This window comes from Microchirus variegatus (assembly GCF_963457635.1).
Source record: "Microchirus variegatus genome assembly, chromosome: 2".
Lineage (NCBI taxonomy): Eukaryota > Metazoa > Chordata > Actinopteri > Pleuronectiformes > Soleidae > Microchirus > Microchirus variegatus.
Window position 1 is genome coordinate 32,465,853 of NC_139803.1, and position 21,080 is coordinate 32,486,932.

At 39.4% G+C, this 21,080-nt stretch overlaps 1 protein-coding gene across 2 annotated transcripts; it reads right to left on the reverse strand.

Annotated features, from left to right (window-relative positions):
* Positions 1–4,044: 4,044 nt before the first annotated feature.
* On the reverse strand, positions 4,045–18,184 carry LOC310944310 (serine/threonine-protein phosphatase 2A 56 kDa regulatory subunit gamma isoform; the record flags this gene model as incomplete). Of its 2 annotated transcripts, XM_083910052.1 has the most annotated exons (14): positions 18,048–18,184; positions 12,754–12,953; positions 9,588–9,698; positions 9,207–9,299; positions 8,986–9,116; positions 8,826–8,885; positions 8,201–8,309; positions 7,448–7,501; positions 7,180–7,350; positions 6,965–7,092; positions 6,390–6,491; positions 6,224–6,296; positions 5,458–5,574; positions 4,045–4,467 (listed from the first exon to the last, which is right to left on the reverse strand). In XM_083910052.1, exons 1-14 carry the CDS (start codon positions 18,139–18,141, stop codon positions 4,333–4,335), a joined length of 1,578 nt encoding a protein of 525 aa, XP_083766178.1. In that variant the 5' UTR covers positions 18,142–18,184. The 2 variants fall into 2 exon arrangements, with proteins under 2 accessions (XP_083766178.1, XP_083766179.1); XM_083910053.1 differs by lacking the exon at positions 4,045–4,467 and having other exon boundaries at positions 5,474–5,539.
* Positions 18,185–21,080: the final 2,896 nt, after the last annotated feature.

Here is a 21,080-nt window from a genome sequence, read left to right on the forward strand (position 1 = left end):
CTGACACAGAGGAACTGTCCTGCTGCTGTTGTAACGTACAGAGAGAGAGAGAGAGAGAGAGAGAGAGAGCACCTGTAAATTATCCACAGTATATTCTTTAAAAGACAAGAGTCATCGTGTTCTTAACCAGGAAGCAGAAGCAGCTCAGATTCCTGCTTCAGGACACACTTATATCTGGGTTTTCCCAACATCTCACCCTTTGAAACCATACTCACAGTCAGATTAAGTGCAGTGACTATCAGAAAACAAACGATCTGGGTAAAATTTAACTATACAAGTGTTTATCTTTTAGTGATCGACTGATCAAATGTGAATGAAGCAGAATAAAACACCTTGAAAAAGAGAAAACGTTTTGGCTTGAAACAATAATCAACATTTGATTATGTGACTATTCCATGTCAGTGAACCATAATTACTTTGTTTAAAGACACAAAATGTGCTGTGTTGTTTGAACAGTTTATACATCATATGTATTAACACACTATAATAACAACAGTTAAAGTATTCCTACTGTACCTTGTAGAAATTGTACTCAAAACATAAAGGTTTTGCATTTTCTCTCATCTTTGTAGTGGCATTCTTGCTACCAAAAGGCCACTTGAGGGAATTTGAAGCCATTTCCAACGCGTGATGGTGTACAACAATAATGTCCTCCATTGGCTTGAGTTTGACACTTTTATTAGCTTGCAAATCTTTTAAAGTCAATTACAAAAGCTGGACCCCACAAGACTTAAAACCAGACTTGTGTATAAAAGACTTAAAGCACTAATACTGTGACACAAAACAATTCAATTGCTGCACACACAGACACGCGTTGGAAATGGCTTCAAATTCCCTCAAGTGGCCTTTTGGTAGCAAGAATGCCACTACACTTTGTTGAAAAACTGTGTGGCTTTCCTGATCCTAATTCCCTCCACCTCCTCAGCTGTGTCTCCCCTATCTAACTTTTGTGTGACTAATTACCCAACCCATGCTCACAGGTGTGCAAGTAACCCATAACAACCAGTGCTTCACCACTGACACACCCACATTCACTCACACAAGCACACAGATCCAAATTGGCCACAACAATCTTTATCTCATTTTTTGTGTGTCAGTCACCTGCAGACACAGGAAAGACACTGTCCTGGGTCTGTTTCAGTTCACAGCTTCTCGATGGAAACTGCTGCTGAATAAGGACAGTCACTGCTTCTAGACCAGGGTTTCTCACCCCAGGTCCTTGGGAGTCACTGTCCTGCATGTTTTAAGGTGTTTTCCCTGCTCAAACACACCTGATTCAAATGGTCAGCTCGTCACTAAGCTCTGCTGAAGCCTGATAAGGAGCCGTTTATTGGAATCAGGTGTGTTGGAGCAGAGAAACACCCAGAACATGCAGAACCAGGAGTGAGAAACCCTGGTTCATTCAGTCCTGCAGCTCCAGATGTTACACTCCCAACTACCTCTAACGCCCTCTTGTGGTTAAAACAGATCACTGCCACATCCACAACCAAACATTTGTTGAAAAATAAACTTTCCACCTTTTAAATTACTTTATTCTTTTGTCATTATTAACTATTGACTACTACATATGTGGAAAAGAGTTTTAAGTGGCAAAGCTTGGATTTATTTTCATTTTATATGCTGTCCAATCTTTAAAAAAATGACTTATAAACTCTTGTGTAGGTTTAAAATGTTTAGTGGACTTCTTTTTGATTAACACGTCGTCTCCCGTTGCCAACGCTTCACACCAGCATCTTTATTTTTTTGTCACAGTGCATGACCTTTGACCCTTTTCGACGTGTGCTCTTTCAGTTCAGTAAAGCCAAAATGGATGCATGGTTGAAAAATATATATTCAAATAATCTCGTTTATTCATTCTACATAGTCGTACACCACTAAAGACAGTGAGAGGAGCACACAATGGTCTTTTCTTTCTTTTCTTTTTTTTTTTACGATGGAGGAAACTTTGCAGATTTTCATAAGAAAAATAAAATGTTTCGTTTAAATTCTTAAAGTACAGTCAGAACAGGATAATAAAGACGGTATGTGCCAGATCGACTCTTTTTAACTCGCTATTGATGTTTTTTTTTTTATTATTCTGTACAGAGAGGGACAATTTGTACAAAATTAATCTAGATATATATATATATATATATATAACACTACATGAAACAAGGTAAATCATATATACAATATTAAATGAATCATATAGTACAGGTCACATACAAAAGGACACTTTTAAAGTCATATTTTGGAAAATAACTTGTTAAAATTAAAAGATCTGCAAAGATCCTGCAGAGAGAGAGCGACAAGCCACCAAATCATTTTTAAATCATCTTTTTTTTTTCCTTTTTTTGTTTACCGTCAATGACTCGTTTTTCCAGCACTGAAATAAAACCTCTTGACATCTCCCCCCCGAAATTCCATAAAACATCTCTCCCAGCAAGCACAGGACGACCTCAGCAACAGAAATCCGTTTGGTGAATGGCATTCCTCCAGGGGGTAAAAGGTACATGTTTAACATGGTAGTTTTAATTTACAACTTTTTGCATTCAAGCAAATACAGTATTAATACAGTTATAACAAGCCAAGTCACAATGTCAGTTTATTTTTCAGCATCTGGCATTTTTGTGGCCGTCGGATACCAGTCTGTTTCAGCGTTGGGGAGGAGAGGGGCGATCTGAATGGCCAGGGGTGGAAGGGAGGGAGGGGGAAATTTAACAAAAAAAACACAAAAATATCTGAAACCTGACATCCACGCTCGCTACAAACCTCCAGAAACAAGACAGCGGGGGAAAATACAAACACGTCAAATATGAAGAAATCGAGCAGACCCCCCCTCAGTTTAAACAATGGTACTGACTGGAAGATACGACTTCTTCAGGAATCATCAGATCATACAAAAACCCCCACAAAGCACACACACACACGACTGAATTTAGGAATGGTAGCAACACAAACATGCCACACCTTTAATCTACTTATACTAATTTAAGTATTAGGGCAAAAAAATTATAATCTATTGAGAATAAAGTCGTAATATTAGGAGATTTTGTATCAATATTTAATTTAATTTTTAAAATTTATCAGCCATTTTCCCAAAAGAGATGATTTCCTAAAAGTCTGTGCGATTCTTTCTTTCACAATCTTTTCAAAAAGTCCCGATACTTAAGATAACACAGTGCTGATGTGACAAAAATATGAAGTAATTCCTTATCTGTGAAGCCCAAACCAAAACAGAACTTGAACCAAACGCTCCAGCTGATCGTCTTTGCTCGATTGATAACGACTTTATTCTCGTAATATTACGACTTTATATTCTCTTCTTTTTCAGTTTGGCCCTAACACTCCGTCATACTTGTAAAAAAGAAAAATAAACATGATGAGGAGAGGGTTTTAAAGTCGGCAGCAGCTAACGAAACCGAGAGCGAATCAAACCGATGTAGGCAGCAAATTCATAAACAGCTTTTCATTCTGGTTCTTCCTCAAAACACAGTGCAAGTACCATTGTTTGAACCGTCCAGGAATCTCTATGGTCTGGTTCTCAAATGACAGTTAAGGAAGCAAGCATATATGGCACAAAATAATAATAATAAAAAATGGAAAAGTGTCAGATGTCCACAGGACAACTTCCCCCTTTGACTGCCATCTTTTTTGTAGACATTGCAAGGCTAAGGACAGGCCTCAGTTTGGTCTTAAGTGTGTGCTAAATGACAAAAAAACCCAACAACAACATCCAGTGACCCAGAAACAAAAAGGTAAAATGTCCTCATGTCATAGTCACAGAGACAAAAACAAAGAACACAAACAGTCTTGGCACTGGTGAGATGTCCATTAAATTAAGCAGAAAAAGAAAAGAAAAATAAATAAAACAAAAAGATGGCAAGAAAAAGCTCTGTAATTTGTTCCCTTTGACAGAAAAAGAAAACCTAAGCAGAGACAGACAGAGAGAGATCACATGATCCTTACACAGTGTGTCAGACAGTTGAAGCATAGACTTTATGTGGGGAAACAGACGGGAACCAGGTGACAGGAAGTGACAATGAGGGGGGAAACACACGCGCACACACACACACACACACACACACACACCTGCACCTCTCCTACAACAACAACACAAAAAAAACCTGAGAAAGCAGAAATCTGAGGGAGGTGAATACAGAGCTTCTGCACTGTGTGAGCAGGAATGAAGGAGAACCAAGGATTTCTGGGTAAACGGACAATGAGGAGGGGGCTCAGCATGGGTCACCAGTGTAACTCCAAGATGGATGTCCATGGCCGTCAGGGAGGGTAAAAAAAAAAAAGGTGGGGGGGCAGTTGTTGAACCAAGAGCTGCTGGCAGATGGCGGGACCCTAGAGTCCGTCGTGGGCGGTCAACATGTCTTCAGCTCTGCGGTGGGACTCCAAGGCTTTTGTGGTGTAGATATCCTGAGGCAGCTCAGACTTGCGTCGCATCATGGGTCGCTCTTTCCGCTGCTCATGCTGCAACTGTCGGGGGGGAGAAGTTAAGAAGTAATATAGTCAACATCGCACATTACAGCTCTGTGATCAAAGCACAACAACATGGAATTAACCAAACATCCGTGGCGTGTATCATTCGTTTTTCAAAATAAAATGAAAAATTAACAGATTATTCCCACCAATTTCCAAAAAATTGCAAGTTATGTGACCCGGATATCGCGTAACCCGGATGTGACCTGTGAAAGGGGAGGAGCTTCACGCAGGACAGTAAATAGTCTGTAAATGAACAAAAATGTAGCTGGAGAGGAGAAACACCTATACGTGCAGTCATCGATATATTTAAAAATATCTTTTTTCTGGGTGTTGCAATTTGTAAACGTCTCTGCGCTCGAAAAGACTGCTTTTTTCTTTTTCAACTTTCAGGTCACGTAACCTGCGTTGGGTGGAAAAATCAAACTTGCATTTTTCATTTTATTTTGAAAAACAAATGATACCCAACTGTGTGTGCGTGTACTTACGAATAATGGAAAACAGTAAAATGTACAAAATAAACTGGAAAATTTCAAACAATTTGATTATAATATATTGAAATTAATCACCAACCATTTTGATAACTGATGAGTTATTGAGATGTTTTGAGCTTCTTAAACATGAATATTTTCAGGTTTCTTGCACCAAACAATTACTCGATTATGAAACATTAATTTCAGCCTGAAATAACACCTTCCAAGTTTTAAATTGTATTTATATCATTAAATGATATGTATATGTTTTGAATTCATAATTACTTACATATACAGTAAATAACACTGACAATTACACATGCAAGGGGATGTAAACAGAAAGCTTTTGATTCCAGTGCCCAGGTTTTACTTTTTGTGACAGCGACTGTACAGCAAACAGCCTCAGTTAGAAGACTTTGCAACTTTTGTTTAAAAACACCACACATCTGTGAAAGTATATCGTAATTATAAAAGGAGGAAAAACAGAGACAGGGGGAGAAAGTGTCAGGTTTACCTGAGTTGCGCTCTCCTCAACTGTCTTTTTTAACCTCTGAACATCTTCTATCAAAGGGACATCCGTCTCCATTGCTACAGGACTAGTGAGGTCAGAGGAATCAACATACACAGAGAACTATGATGAAAAAGAAGGGGAAAACAAAAACACAGACAAAAAAAGAACACAAAAGGATGGAGAAAAGACGCATTTCAGTCGCATGCAGAGAGGTAACGAGTCAAGATGCTACGATGAGCTATCGCATCAATGCGCCATGCTTTGGAACAGAAAAGCACCATTACTGATTCATTTATTTGGACACATCAACTGTTTTATTCTGTCGCACAATTTAAAGGAGACTTTGACATTTTGTCACCCTCTTTCCCTCCAGGCTGTAGCTTTTATTTACAGACAGTTTTACGCCGTTCATAAAACAGCAAGCAAGACACATAATTGCTTATTTATCCCCCCTAAAATGTCAAACTACTCCTTTAATCATGTCCAACAAACCAAGTTTTATTACACTGCAATAAAAATCAGGAGGCAGAAATATCAACAGCAGGATTTTAACCTGGATATTGTTATTTCGAGTTAGATTAAAAGCTGTGAATTTACCACAACCAAGCACATTTTATGGGGATTAAGATGGCAAAGGAACACACTTAATGTAAGTTATATACGTATATATATATATATGTGGTGTTACACACAAACATGCACAGAAACACGATGGTAGGAAAAAGGGGGTGGGGGGGGGGACGAGTCACAGACTGCACACCCAGCTCACCTGTGGATTTGACTTTGCAAGGTTCTCGATCTTAATCCAGGCCTCTTCGCGTTCTTTCAACTTCGCCTTCTCTCTGTTTCCGACAAAACATCAAAAACCACGGCGTCAATAATTCGTCGTTTTCACTCCACAGACAAACGTGAAATGTGGTTGTGTCGCTGCGTACTTGTTTTTCTCAGCCCTGAACTGCTGTGTGCAATCATCAAAGAGCTTCTGATTCATCTCCATGAAGAGCTTCAGAGCATTGTAGATGAGGCCATGAATGGTCCTGTGAGAACGAACACACACACACACACACACACACACACACACACACACACACACACACACACACACACACACACACACACACACACACACACACACACACACACACACACACACACACACACACACACACACACACACACACACACACACACACACACACACACACACACACACACACACACACACACACACACACACACACACACACACACACACACACACACACACACACACACACACACACACACACACACACACACACACACACGTTGGTCAAGAATCAACGCTATAAAGCAGCTTGAACTTCAAATTTCATGTATTCTTGCTTGAGCCTGAATTTAGCAAACTTAAAATGGTGTAGAAAAGGTTGATGCATGAAGGTGAAATCTCTGTGAGCCATTTAGTCGATCACCGTGTTCCACAGGTGTTTCCGTGCAGTGTGAGGAGATGCTCTAAACTCAAATGTCTCACTTGTTCCAGTGGGTCTTTGAGTTCCGGTACAGAGCGGGGAACATAATCGGCAGAATCTTGGCTGCGTTGTCGCTGATCAGGCTCATGATGTACTCGTTGTTCCAATAGTACAAAGCCCTCTCTGCCACCTGCGGGCAAACAAACGACAACAGCACGTCAGTGGACTAATTGCTCGACGACGAAGGTGTTAATAATCTGAATAAGCGCCACGTTACCTGGAAGTGCGGGCTGGACACACACTTGGCCAGCTGTCTGAACAGAGGCTCCTGCACCTTGACAAACTCAGAGGGCTCAATGACGTCCAGGATCTCCTCCAGCTCATTGAGAAACATCACCTCCTTGGGACTGTGAGTCTTTGGCCAGTACTTTAGTAGAGCCATTACCACCTGGAAGGCACGTAAACAAAGATAAAGAGTCAGTAAGGAAAACGAGTTTACTACAAAACAAAAACAATGATGCAAGGGCATTTCCTATGTGACGTACCGGCTCTGTTAGAGTGCTGTCCTTTTCCAAAAACTGCACGACACAGTAAGCCAGCTGAAAACACAAATAAAAACAAACCATTAGACCATGAAACGGTTTGAATTCACGTACAAGACGACTAAAAAAGGTGAAAGGGCAAGAGCATACTTAAAGCACGCCTGGACAAGAATACTAAAATACATTTTCAAAAGAATGTTACCGGTCATTAAAAGTAGTTATGTGTAAGATATCAGAGTGGAGTTGGTTTTTTGGACAAAACAATCAGCATTTTAACATTTTCTGACATTTCATGGACCAAACAGTGACAGATCAATCGATTATGCAAACAATCATTAGATGCAAATTGACGGGAAGAAACTCAGCTAAAAGCCTCTACCAGTGTTTGCCACCTAAATGAAAGACAAGTCAAACCGCAAGTTATTATATGGTCATATAACGAAAACACGAAAACAGCCTATGTCCACTTCCGTACGTCTGTTAACTTCCCCACTTCAAGCAAAGCACACAAACAAACTGGGTATGCTTGCTGTGCTAACGAGGACTCAACGAGCGAGGACTTTACTCAGACCTTGTAATTGTGAAGATATACTCCATTTATTTTGAATAAGTCATTTCAGACAGGAGGCAGCAAAAAATAGGCCTCATATGAAAGAGGTTTTAAAAAAAGCAAGGATAAATATTCGGGTAATAACAAAAAAAGTGACTTTTTTGACAGTAAATGTCTTACAAATATGCACTAATGGGTCGACTCACCTGTGGATGGTAGACACTAAGTGATTTGACTTTGTGCAGAGGCAATAACACCTTCAACAGGAAAATTTTGTGCTCTTCTTTAAGTGGTAAGGCAAATCCATTGATTATGCTGCAAAAATAAATAGAAAAACAAATAAATCACAACAGTTGAACAACAAAACAAGCACTTTTATACGTTTTCTTCTTGAAATCCAAGAAACCAAAACAATGTAGGTACTCCCTTTGGTGTTTTTTTTTAGTTAAGTTACCAGCAGAAATGCTTTCCTAGTCTCACGTGTCGTATTTGACTCAACATGTTGGCATGTCGTTTTGTGTCGGGCGTCTTCAGTTAAATGTTTAATGGAAACTATATCAAACAATTTTACTGCCCCCTGGATGAGAGTGTGGGTACTGCAATGAGTGTGAGACCAATAAACATTGCGAGACACAGACAACTCTACCATGTTGATCTTGTCCGTTTATTTTTGTCTTATTTCACCATAACTTTTTTGATTTGTCTATTTTATTTTATCTTAACCATGTGTGTTTGATGCATCTTCTTATATTAAAATGTAAATGTGACCTTGAGTATTTGAAAGATGGTTACAAATAAAATGTATTATTATTATTATTACTATGAACAAACCTTCCAAGTATTTCCAGTAATTCAGCTATACCGTTGTGGTGCTCTGTCTCGTAGATAAACCTTTGTAAACAAACAGGAAGTGGATTCAGTGAAACAAACAGGAGTATTTCATATGAGCCAATAAAACAAAACAAACACATGTTGACCACATATCTATTACCTATAGAAAATGTTATTGATTTGTTTTCTGATGTACGCTCTCAGTCCCAGGAACTTTCCATAGATCCTGTGCAGAGTAGTTTTGAGGAAGTCTCTTTCTCTGGGATCCTCACTGTCAAATAGTTCTAGGAGCTGCAGAGACAGAAAATCAAACATTACCAATACTAACAAGTCATCTTTTATAAACTTTAATAAAAAAAAATAATGTTTTGCCTTTCTTACCTGCATAACAAATTTCTGGTCGATGTATTTCTTTGCTATGTTGGGCTGAAAGTCGGGCGATTCTAAAAACCTAAGGAAAAATTCATAGACGAGCTGCAACAGAAACAAACAAAGACACAAACAAATAAGTAAGTGTGCACAGGAGTAGCAAGAGTTCACAAAAGACACCGTTTTCAAGTTGTTACGTGCATTTCAGACATCGATGTTTCAAGATGATTGCTGGATTTTAAGCCCTTTAATAGCAATACATAAAAGGAATAATAACACAAACTTAAGATCCCTAATTGTATGCTTCAGCCATGCTCAGGGCTTCCTCTCTTCTAAAAGTCTTATATAAACCTCTTGTTGTTTTGCAGACGATTAAATGATTAAAATGTCAACCTGAAGGTGTGGCCACGCCGCTTCCAGCGTCGGCTCGTCTTCCTCCGGATCAAACTCTGCTCCGGTGGGGTTAGATGATGGGGGCAATGTTCTGAACATGTTCACTGCAAACTGGAAGAAGGAGAGGAACGAAAATGAGACCCTGAATGTTTAGGACATAAACATGTAGAGCTGAAACAATTAATCGATTACTAAATTAATAGTCTCCATGAACTAATCGATTAATCGTTTTTAAGCTTTTTTCATGATTAAAATTATTTCTGATTGTTTTAGCTTCTTAAATGTGAATATTTTCTTTAATAGACCATGAATAGTTTATTTGCTCCACATAAACAAAGAAATCATTAAAACTGAATCATTTCGGTTTGTGGAAATACAAGATGTTCGAGAACATTGTCATTTCCAGGTTTGACAAACACTGATTTTTTAAAAACATTTTCTAACATTTTATGGACCAAACAATTAATCAAGAAAGTAATTCATTGATTACGAAAAATAATCGTTAGTTGCAGCTCTATCAACATGCGTTTGGTTTAATGACCTGAAGCCATAGATCACCCTTTAATCATAACCAATGTCTTTTTAAGTTTGAGAAGAAAACACTTATCTTATATCTCAGATATAACCATGTATTAACAGTCAGGACAAAAGGTCAAACCAGCAGTCACAGAAAATAGTACTGTCCATATTAGAAAGTATCAGTAGCAGCAGCATCTCTACCCAGAACATACAGCACAGCCTCCGGTGGACATATTCTAAAGCACAGTAAATGTGCACAAGTGCACACATAATTTTTTTAGTTTACAATTTCAGGCAATTCTTGATGTGTCAATGCAAACAAATGAAAATCATTTACATTATTTGAAGAGAGCTAGAGTTTGTTTAACAATCATTACATCATAAATCTATAGGTAATGTCACATCTGAAATGGCGTTCCCTTTCAGATTAATGTTAACCTCACAACTGTCCTCCGAGGGCTTGGCCCCACAATCACGTGTTGTGTTAACGGTCTCGAACAGTGTCAACTGACTCCCCTGTGGGCTGCGGTTCTCACCAGGCGGATCATGGGACACGGGCAGGTGGCCTACTAAAAACAGCAGGAGCCTTGTTCGACAAAAAAAGAAAAACTACAAGGTAGATCTAACCGTCCTGGCTGCACTGTACTTTATCCCAGGCCAAAGCTGTGGTGATGACGGTGCATTAACACCACAATAGCAACTGTCGATGGAAAGGTCATAGCCGTGGTTGTGGCAATTGGACTGTGAGCTACGAAGATAACGGCGATGTTAACAGCGCTGCTTCTACATCGAAGCACATCATAGTCGTCATGATCATCTTTGTCTGGCTCATAAGTTGATGCAAATTTTCATTTAAAGCCAAACCTGTGTAACGTCTGACACAAACGTGACATGAGTCACCCTCCTTGTATCAGGTGAAGGAACCCTTAAAGCTAAATGTACAAAGAGATCAAGTCATTTGACAGTGATAACATTTCTCTACGCAAAACCTTGCAGCTAATGTCACAAAACCTTTCAAAAATATAAATGTTCTAGCCACTTGTCTTTTAAAAGAGTGCATGCATCAATACCGTGAAGTGAACACAAACAAACTCCAATTAAAACACTAATTATTTTCACCATCCAGTAACTCTGTGATAGTTTTCCCTTGCCATCCATCAGTGATTGTTACTGCTCATCCTCAGAGGCTCACAATGGGAGTTTTCACCACCCGACAATGACAAAGCTGTTCCTTTAAGCTCATTAGATGAATACAACATCACTGAATTCTGACATCAAAGATAAATCTAAAAAACAAATACTCAAACTGATCAATTATCAAAATGGTTAATAATCGATTTATCAACACTGATATGGGCTTTACAGCTGAGCAGACTCAGACTGTGAGAAACAAGTTTCTGCTGTGATGAAATATAACCGTTTAACCTCGGTTCTATGCGTCATGTCGGGAGAAAACCAAGGCACCACTTATCACCTGCTTGATACATCATAGCGGTGAAGCGTGGCACTGGCAGCATCACGCCGCGAGGACGCATCAAGTGCAGAGAGAAGAAAACATCAATTAAAACCTGTAAAAAATGACAATGACCAGTGACAATGAGCCCTGAGCACACACACACAGCCAAGATGAGGCAGAAGGTACTTGGTTTATAAATGTACTCAGACTGACTTGAACTACAACAGTGGCCCACATCCAACCTGGCAGAGTCTGCAGAGAAGAATGGCGATAAATGCCCAAATCCAGGTTACAGGGTTTGCCCTGCAGTTTTAGGCTGTAAAATCTGTGGTAGGTAGTAACGATGCACCGATGTTGGCTGATCTATGATGCCAATCTATTCAATTCTACATTTGGGTGTTTGAAAGAATTTTACGCCTGCTAGGCCAACAAGTTCAACAGGTACAGTACCTGCAAATATCTGAAAAGTAAATGTTTCATGAGTAATCAAGCACCTCCAAAAGCATCATGCCAAAGAGGACGCTGACTTCATGAAAGAAACTCAAAGGAGATGAGGCGACAAAGCAGATGCACTGCAAAGACGGGAGAAATTGTAAAAGCAATACTCTAGTACTCTAATACTGTAGAAAGTGAGAGTGTTTAGCAAAGAGTCCAACACTGTGGACGGGTCAAGAACTTAGACTCAGACCAGAGAGAGCAGAAATGCTTGTTTTCATGAGGAAAAAAAAACCTGCCATTTATGATTCAGTGAACATTCTGGGCAACAACAGGTCACCGAGTTAATATGTGACTGCACTAAAGCTTTACAAATAAGTTGAATTCCTTCATCTTCATCCCTTCCAATTATTTATTTTAATTATTTTATATGCATGTGTTAATTTGTTCACGTTTTGCAACCAAGTCTGAAAATGTGTACAGAAAATCTTTGACATTTTGCTTAAGAAAAGAAATTTAATAAAGTGTTCACAATGAGCTAAAATTTTACTAATTCTTTAATTTCAGCTCCAGTTTTATTCTCCTCATCTTGGCTTTACCAGAGAAATAATAGCAAGCGTGGATGTTAATACTTCATGAAAATAAACCCCAAGAGGAATAACAATCACCTGCTAAACGAACCAAATCATTTTGTTACTGATCTTCTTCTTAAATTAGTAGACAATAGAAAACATCTTCCCCTGTCTCTCCACTGACCATGTGCACCACCTCTGGGTAGATGGGCTCTGTGATGACATTCCTGTTGTGGGTGATGTACTCCACCATTTCGCTCAGCGCCGCCCGCTTCACCTCCTTCCATTTTAGGTCACTCAGCGGGTCAGACAGGAAGTCGAAAAGAACGCAGCACTGTCGTAGCTTCTGGATGAAGAGCTTCTCTTGCTCAGCGGGGGCCACATCTGAAGAATCACAGAAGGAAAGGGGGGAGAAAAAAAAGTGAGGAGTGTGATGGGGGGATAAGTAGAACAACGATACACAGTGGTGCAGCTGAGAATACTTAAGAATGCAGCCATCTTCAAAGAGATTTTCTCACTAGAGAAAAGGAAGGGGCAGCTCAGCTGTCAAACATGAAGGAAAAAAGAAATAAAGCGGTTGCAAAGAAAGTAATTCAGACGGACAAATGAAACCCTGCATGTATTCGATGTTGTCCCGCACTGACACACCTGTTTCAAATGAACGGGTCGTTATCGGGCTTTTGCAAAGCTTAATGACGAGCTGACCATCTGAAACAGGTGTGTCGGAGCAGGGCAACCTCTGGGTGACTGAACGATGAGCATTTGTTTTGATTCTCCTGATGGCATTGAAATAATAGTATATATATATATATATATATATATATATATATATATATATATATATATATATATATATATATATATATATATATATATAATAAAAAAAAGATCATATCTGGCTTAATTTAACTGACAGACGCAGCTACTTGCGACACCGACAACGAGGCCTGTCACATTCAGACGCTCTTAAGTGGTTGCCACCGATTTGTGACTCATCAACCAAGAAGTCTTGAATGTGGTTCAGTTGGCCAGAGTTGTTTAAGCTTTGATTTACGTCTGTAATTGTGAGGTAATATCTGTGTGGCAGCCGTGAGAGTGACGCTTGCAGTGACACACTTGTCACCGCGAGTGACGAGTATATGCTGAAATTCAACAGTAATATTTACAGTAAGCTTTAGCTGGTGAGCCAAGGTTGCAGTTGGAAGTATAACACACTGCAATGAGTAGGTTTAGGTCGCTTTTAAGTTAGAATGTACAGTACAGAATATTATCTCTATACTATACAATAATATATCTTATTATTTCCTATCAGTAAAGGGTGTGGCCGCTGTGGCCACCAGCACTGAGGTGGATACCAATCAAATTAAATCAAATATATAGTACAGAGTGAATTTTTGGTGACTGACGGCCAATATTAGAGACTTAAATCATTAATCAGACTATGCACACAAACAAAAGTTGAACATCCGTATGACGTTGTCATCAAAAAACAAAATGTATCAAACATGAATTAAGAAAATACATGCACACCCGTTCTGCCCTATAAGCTGCCTTGAAACTGCATTTTTGGTATTCAGTAATATTCCAGTTCGTATATCAGTAAACTAAAATGCTGATAAAGACACGACCCTGAAAGGATCATATTATCCAACTGATACATCTGTCAGGCTCTAGTGCTTGCAGTATACAGTACATCTTAAGAGAGATGATGATAATGAATCACATTAGTCTTTCATGACTTGCACAGTAACCTTTGAGCAGAATGCTTCCAATTACTGAGACAAGCAAATAACATTATGAGCCAAATTATGATTTATGAATGTGATAGAGCAGGGTTTCTCACTCATGGTCCTGGGGAGCCACTGTCCTGCATGTTCTCCGTGTTTCCCGCTCCAACATACCTGATTCAAATAAATGGGTCGTTATCAGGCTTCAGCAGAACTTACTGATGAGCTCAGCTGACCATTTCAATCAGGTGTGCTTGAGCAGGGAAACACCTAAAACATCCCCGCTACACATATACGAACACAGAAACCCAAAATTTACTTTGATATACGTATGGTCCGCAGGTCTCACCATAATGTTGTCGTCTTCCATTGGGAAATAAACAGCCTGGCCTAATTCAAGTGACAATACTGAGGATAACAGAACAGGATAAAGGAAGGTGCATGACATTCTTGCAAAGTGGCCAATTCTCGGTAAGGAGAGATATCCTACTCAAACATAATGGATACTTGGCTTGAATCCATGCAGTATCAGTTTTAAGCCAGACAATTTATCTTGATGACAGTGAGAGGCTGGGAATTCCACAGGAGAGGTTAAGTGTGCGAGCACTGCCATTACCAGCCATTTCCATAAAGACTTGACACCCAAAAGTGCAGTCATTTTAGGAAAACACTACAAGTGTCAGCACCTTTTTAGTAAACACATAATAGAGGGACAGTCATCCAAGACAGCAATAGTGTGTGTTTCTAAACGGGGCATTTGAGGTCAACAACAGAGAGAAACAGTAAAATCGACAATGATTTAAGTGTTCATATATCCGGCACACCATCTCTGGTTATTATTAATTTATCGAGGGGGGTTAACTTGCATCAGCTGCACTGGAACATGCAATGCCCTGCACTCTATGTCAGACAAGTCCTTTCTGTACTACATAAGTCCGCCCGTCTGTGTCATAAAGTTTCTGTACGCTCCTAAAAAACACCCAGCAGGTTCTTGTGTACCAGATAAGACCCAGTGTTGTGATACCAAAACTGATGTTCAGCACAACGTGACTTCTATTAATGTCATCAACGGATGCCCGAGGAGGCCATGCATCCATGCACACAAAACAAAAACAGCCACAAGTGCCATGTCTCGCAGAGAACAGAAAAAGTTTTTATCTTAATAATCCCTATTCAAAACAGAAATAATAACTGGAATCACAATGGAACAACTGTCTGCAGCAGCTGCTGCTTTTGGAATAACTTGTTTGGCAATCTGCTTTATCGACACTAGTGCAGTACCTATTCAATATGTGCCTGTTCTTTTGTGTTTCCGTTCATGGGCTATTTTGTGTCTGTGTGCGTGTGGGTGGTTTGGTTTATTTTCTACATCAAACACAAATACAGATCTTGAAATGATAACATAACAATTACAATGACACCAACTACAAAATCTTGGTTGGCATGCAGAGGGACAGTATGGCAATTACTTTGGCCATTATTTCAAACTGTTGAATGGCTACAGAGTATCTACATTTCATAGGGCTTCCCGAGTATGAACTGCATCAATACATGTAAGACACATTCATAACTACAATTTGAAGCTTCTCAGATAACGAACAATGATAAAAATGTATTGCAAAGCTTTCATAAAAGGCAAAAATGAATCAAGAATGGCTGCATCCATAATATCAGGGGAAATTGTTGGGATACGGTGCCAAACTCTGAGATGGTGTGAGTTTAAAGGCCACATATTAATTCTGTAGTGCATGTGGAGATAGAAAAACAAACCGTTTTATGAATTAACTGAATATTATATTAGGTTATTAGCTTGTGTAGAAATCCATGCACAAATGTATTCTCTTGTTTAGTCATGGTTTTATTTATAATAAATTAAGTCTGGACTGCAGCGTGTCTCAAGTGGATCTAGGGTCAATCAAGAAAGGCTCATCGGTGACACATTTGATCTGGAGGTGGTTATAATATGAATATGCACACAATGAATGAGAGGAAACGGAGAGGGAAAGAGACTGACTGCTCACACAACACTGAGTTTTCATTCAGACAGCTGCCTCTGTGGCTTAACAGAGTGTAATCAATAATTGCCTGAGGCTTCATCTAACACTGGGGCTGCTGCTGAGTACAGTGGTAACAGGCCGGGCCTTTCAAACATGACTGAGTGCATTGTCCACATATTAAGAGGCCGAGCCTGGTGTTGTAATCCTGAAACATTATTACTGCTCCGCTGTGACAATGATGGCTGGGTCAAACACCGACAGCAGTGCTTTGTTGGTGACACACAGATTCAGCACTTCAAGAATAAATTGAGACGTCACTCGTCGTGACTTCAGCGTGTCCCTCACATGAGGGTTGTGGGGTGGGGGGTGCAGGTAGGGAAATGGAAGCTGCTCGGTGCAACTAGGAGAGTCCTAATAATCTGAAAGAATTAAATTCCTTTCCGAACAACTTTTCCTTGACGGAAAACAACACGTGGTGCAAAAATAGATGTGAAAGAGAATTAATAAGAATGAATGTTCTTCCTTGTTTACATTGTAAGCTTCCACTTTCAAAAAGCTTAAACTCAGATCTGTCTGGTTTTTCCCTCTTGAGCTCCTGTAGAAACATGGCGGGGCAAGAGCAAAGCTGTTGAGTAAAGTACATACAACAGACGTACTCTATAGCAGCATAAACCAAGCTGTCTTTATGTTTAAAGCCATTGTGCATGTACAGAAACATACCTACGAATGGTATATTCAATTTCTACCAATAAAACCTGCGTTGATGTCACAAATCGTACGTTGACAGTTTATCATGGTTATAAATGCTGATTATAATCCGACTGTGGTCATCATTTGCAGGCGACGGTAGCTTAACGGTTGTCTTTCAACTCAAAGGCTGTGGGTTAGATTCCAGTCTCCGCTTGTTTACATGCCGATGTGCCCCTGGGCAAGACACTTAACCCAACCAGCATGTGAATGGGTATGAAAGATGAGCTATAGAAAATGCGCTGTGTGAATGGGTGAATGGCATATTTGTAGTGTACAAATAACATATATTTTTACCATATCACTTAAGAAACTGCATCTACAATGGATGTCCTTTTCTTTTGCACAGGATAGAACAGAGCATTATATGTTAAAAGCTTATGGCGATGCTTAAGGAATATAGTTCTGCATCTTGTTGAGATAATTCCGGTTTACGTTGTTAGTAATACCTACGGGAAATTTGATTTTTGGATGCACCTGCTTTTTAAAACCTACATTTCTTTTGGACCAATTCATAGCCGAAATGAAAGAGTGTGTGAGCACAGCACGGAGCCCGGTACTCGAGCAGCTAGGGCTGACACTCGATACGTTTCCTTAGCTTCTTCCTTTAAAAAAAGGGGGCCACGGTAAATAAAAGCAGACAATTAAAATAACACACATGAAAAACGAACTACAATAAGACCCTTCCCTGGGCTATGACCTCACTTCCTTTGACATCACTGGGCTTCGCGGGGGGATGGGCAGCTAAAGTAGCTAGCTAGTAAAACCAGATTTTTTTTTTCTTTAAAAAAAAAAAAAACGTAGCTCCCCGTTTCTTCAAAACAACCCCGCACCCGGTTCCGCTCACAACACAACGCAAACACAACCGAAACACGAGAGGCAACTGGTTTTTAATTCATATGTGTGAATGTAACCAGCGGAGGGGAACATGAGCACAGCAACACAACCATCTCCCTCTCCTTAATTCTCCAGGACAATGCAGGAGGAATAGTCCTGTTCTTACGTACCTCTGAAGTGCATAAGAGCCAGCGGCTGAAAGGGCCCATTGGAGTTCGGCGCATCCACAACCATCCTGTCTCCAGATTTATTGCATGTCAACATCTAAACCTCAACCAGGAAGGCGCTCCACTCAGGGCGAGAGGCCAGCCTCCATTTTAGCACAAAAGCAGATCAGAAAATGAAGCTCCCTGCCGCTGGAGGGAACTGGGCTGGTGAGTGACGTAAGCAGCGAGGGCGTCCGCTTATTGGATGAACCCAGGCTGCTGTGGAGCAATGAGGGCAGGAGCTTCTGCCAAAGGTGAGTCGTGATTGGCTGGGGGGACCCCATGAGGGCGGGATATACATCGGAATTTGGGGTCTGGTTCCCTCCCCCTTCTCCTCTCACTGCAAGGCAGGTCCTGCCACAGATCTGAGATCAGATTGACTCAAGTCTTTCCCACAGTTGAGCCATGAGCAGGGGTTTCAGCTTAATCTGACTTAGGATAAGCACTTGAAAACAACTGTTCTTTAAGAGAGAGAGAGCTGCTCGGCTGAAGCAGTTCATTGTTTTCTCCTGTCAGCTCTGCTCAGTTCTTCACCAAAAGGAAGTGTGAGAGAAGGTCATATGGTGCCTGAAATCCTTACGTTTAAATGAGGAACACAGGGAGATGAGAGGAAACATCTTGAGGAGATGATGAGGACAGGGGCTTGGTGAAAACATCATGCACACGACACATTCTTGCAACAATCTTGATTTTTGGATCTGAATCAACAACATTTACTATTTCTTCCTTGGGCCATGCACACTGAATTTCCCCCAAAGCCATTATACTGCTCCCAAGCAGACAGACAGACTATCACAGCCAAAAGGTAATGATTAATATAAGCAATCAAAACTGAGATTGATTTAGTCCTTAAACACAGATTAAACTAAATATAACTCTTTGATGGCTCCTCACAGTGTATTTTTTTATGTAATTAGTTTTCCTGTCACACAAGTAATGGCAGCAAAAGCAGAATATTGTACATTGTGTTATTTTCCCAGTGACATACAAGTGTCGAGTGTAATCAGCTGTAAACAGGAAATGTAAGTGACAGGACAGAATATTAAATATATATATATATATATATATATATGGGTACACTGTGCAGGAAACTGCTGCAGCTTCCATTCACAAGCTCAAACCTGTCTTTATAGCAAAGTGAAACATCACGTGTCAAACACAAGATAATGAGATAAAGATAAATGTATATACCATGTATGTTTAGACTGGAGCTTTAGTGAAAATTCTGAAGAATCTGCATTTCATCTTTACGTAACAGCCAAGTTGCTTTTTCCTCGTTTCATATGATTCATCTTCACTGAGTGAAAGCATATTCACTCTGCAAGGTCGTCCGAAGAGTGGGACTCATCGCAACATATTATTCAGCATCCTTTCAAAGGGAGACAGTGTTGTCTCTCAGTCAAGGTTATTACAGTTAACGGAAACTAACGAAATAGCGAAAACTAAAATTGAAAAAATAAAAAATAAATATATATATATATATATATATTTTCGTTAATTGAAATCAAAATATAAACTAGAGTTTAAAGATAACTAACTGAAACTGAATTGTGTGTTTATAAAACCAACAATATGTGCTTAGTTTTCATCTTTGTTCATTTATTTCATACATAATCCTTTTGGGTTCATATGAAGTGTATTTATTATTTCTCTGTCCCGCTCTGACACACCTGTTTCAAATAGTCATAACCACCCATTCATTTGAATCAGGTGTGTTGGAGCAGGGCAACATCTAAAACACGCAGAGCAGTTGTCCCTGACGACCAGAACTGAGAAACACTGATCTAAGTGAATCAAACCTCTATTCCAGGGGTTATCAAAGTTTTGATACCTGAGGGCCAATTTAAGAACCCAACATTGGACTGAGGGATTAAAACTATCAACTGTAATTCATTGTGGGCCGCCAGAAATGTTTCTGCGGGCCGCCATTATTTATTATAATTTATGTTATGTTCATGTGTGTCTTAAGTCTGTTGGCTGTTTGATTTTTTTCCTGACACACTAACTGCAACTTGCATCTTGAACCTGGCAAATGCTCCATATTGCAAACACACTAAAACTAATAAAAACTCAACTGAAACTAAGCATTTACAAAAATAAAAACTAGCAAATGCGCTCTAAAAAACAAATTGAAGCTCACCTGTTCCTTCATTAATATGAACATGATTATATTGTGAGTGACTCCCACATTAAACTGTCCTGCTGCAGTAAGTACTCGGTCACAAATGCACTGGATCATCCTGTAGAGGAAAATAGTCCTGAACAAATATACTCCTCTATCTTAATTTATTAAAAACACCCAAAACAGTCAGAATATTCCCTGTAAAGTGATAAAAATATATCTTCTGACTTAGTCACCCCACAGGGCGATGTGTTACTAACCATGATACAATATTATCACAACATTTAAGCCACATTATGATATTATCACGATGTTTAAGTCACGATACGATCACAATATTTATGTCACAATATGATCACAATATTTATGTCACAATATGATATCATAACAACCTTTAAGCGACGATACGATATTATCACGACGTTTAAGCTACGATACGATATTATCACGACCTTTAAGCCACAATATGATATTATTATTACAACTTTTTAGCTATAATACGATATTATCACACCTTTAATCCACAATACCATATTATTACTGATTATTACAAACACAGAGCTGATTTATGTGCAGTTCTCCCCTCTCTTCTCCTCTGCTTCATCTTTACCAGGAGATGGCACTAAAAACAAACAGTGATGTCTGGGAGGCTTCTGCAACATACTGACACTAAAAGTGCAATGAATGCACTGTGAGATATGACATGTTGGGATCACTTTCTCTTTAGTGTTATTCTGGATGGATAGAAAACACTTGCAGTAAATTTTTTTTTAATAACCTCAGCCTGATAGAAACAGTGTGACGAGAGGAGACCAACATTATAAAAATCTTACATGGAACATGTGCAAAAACTAAACTCATCATATTTTATGACC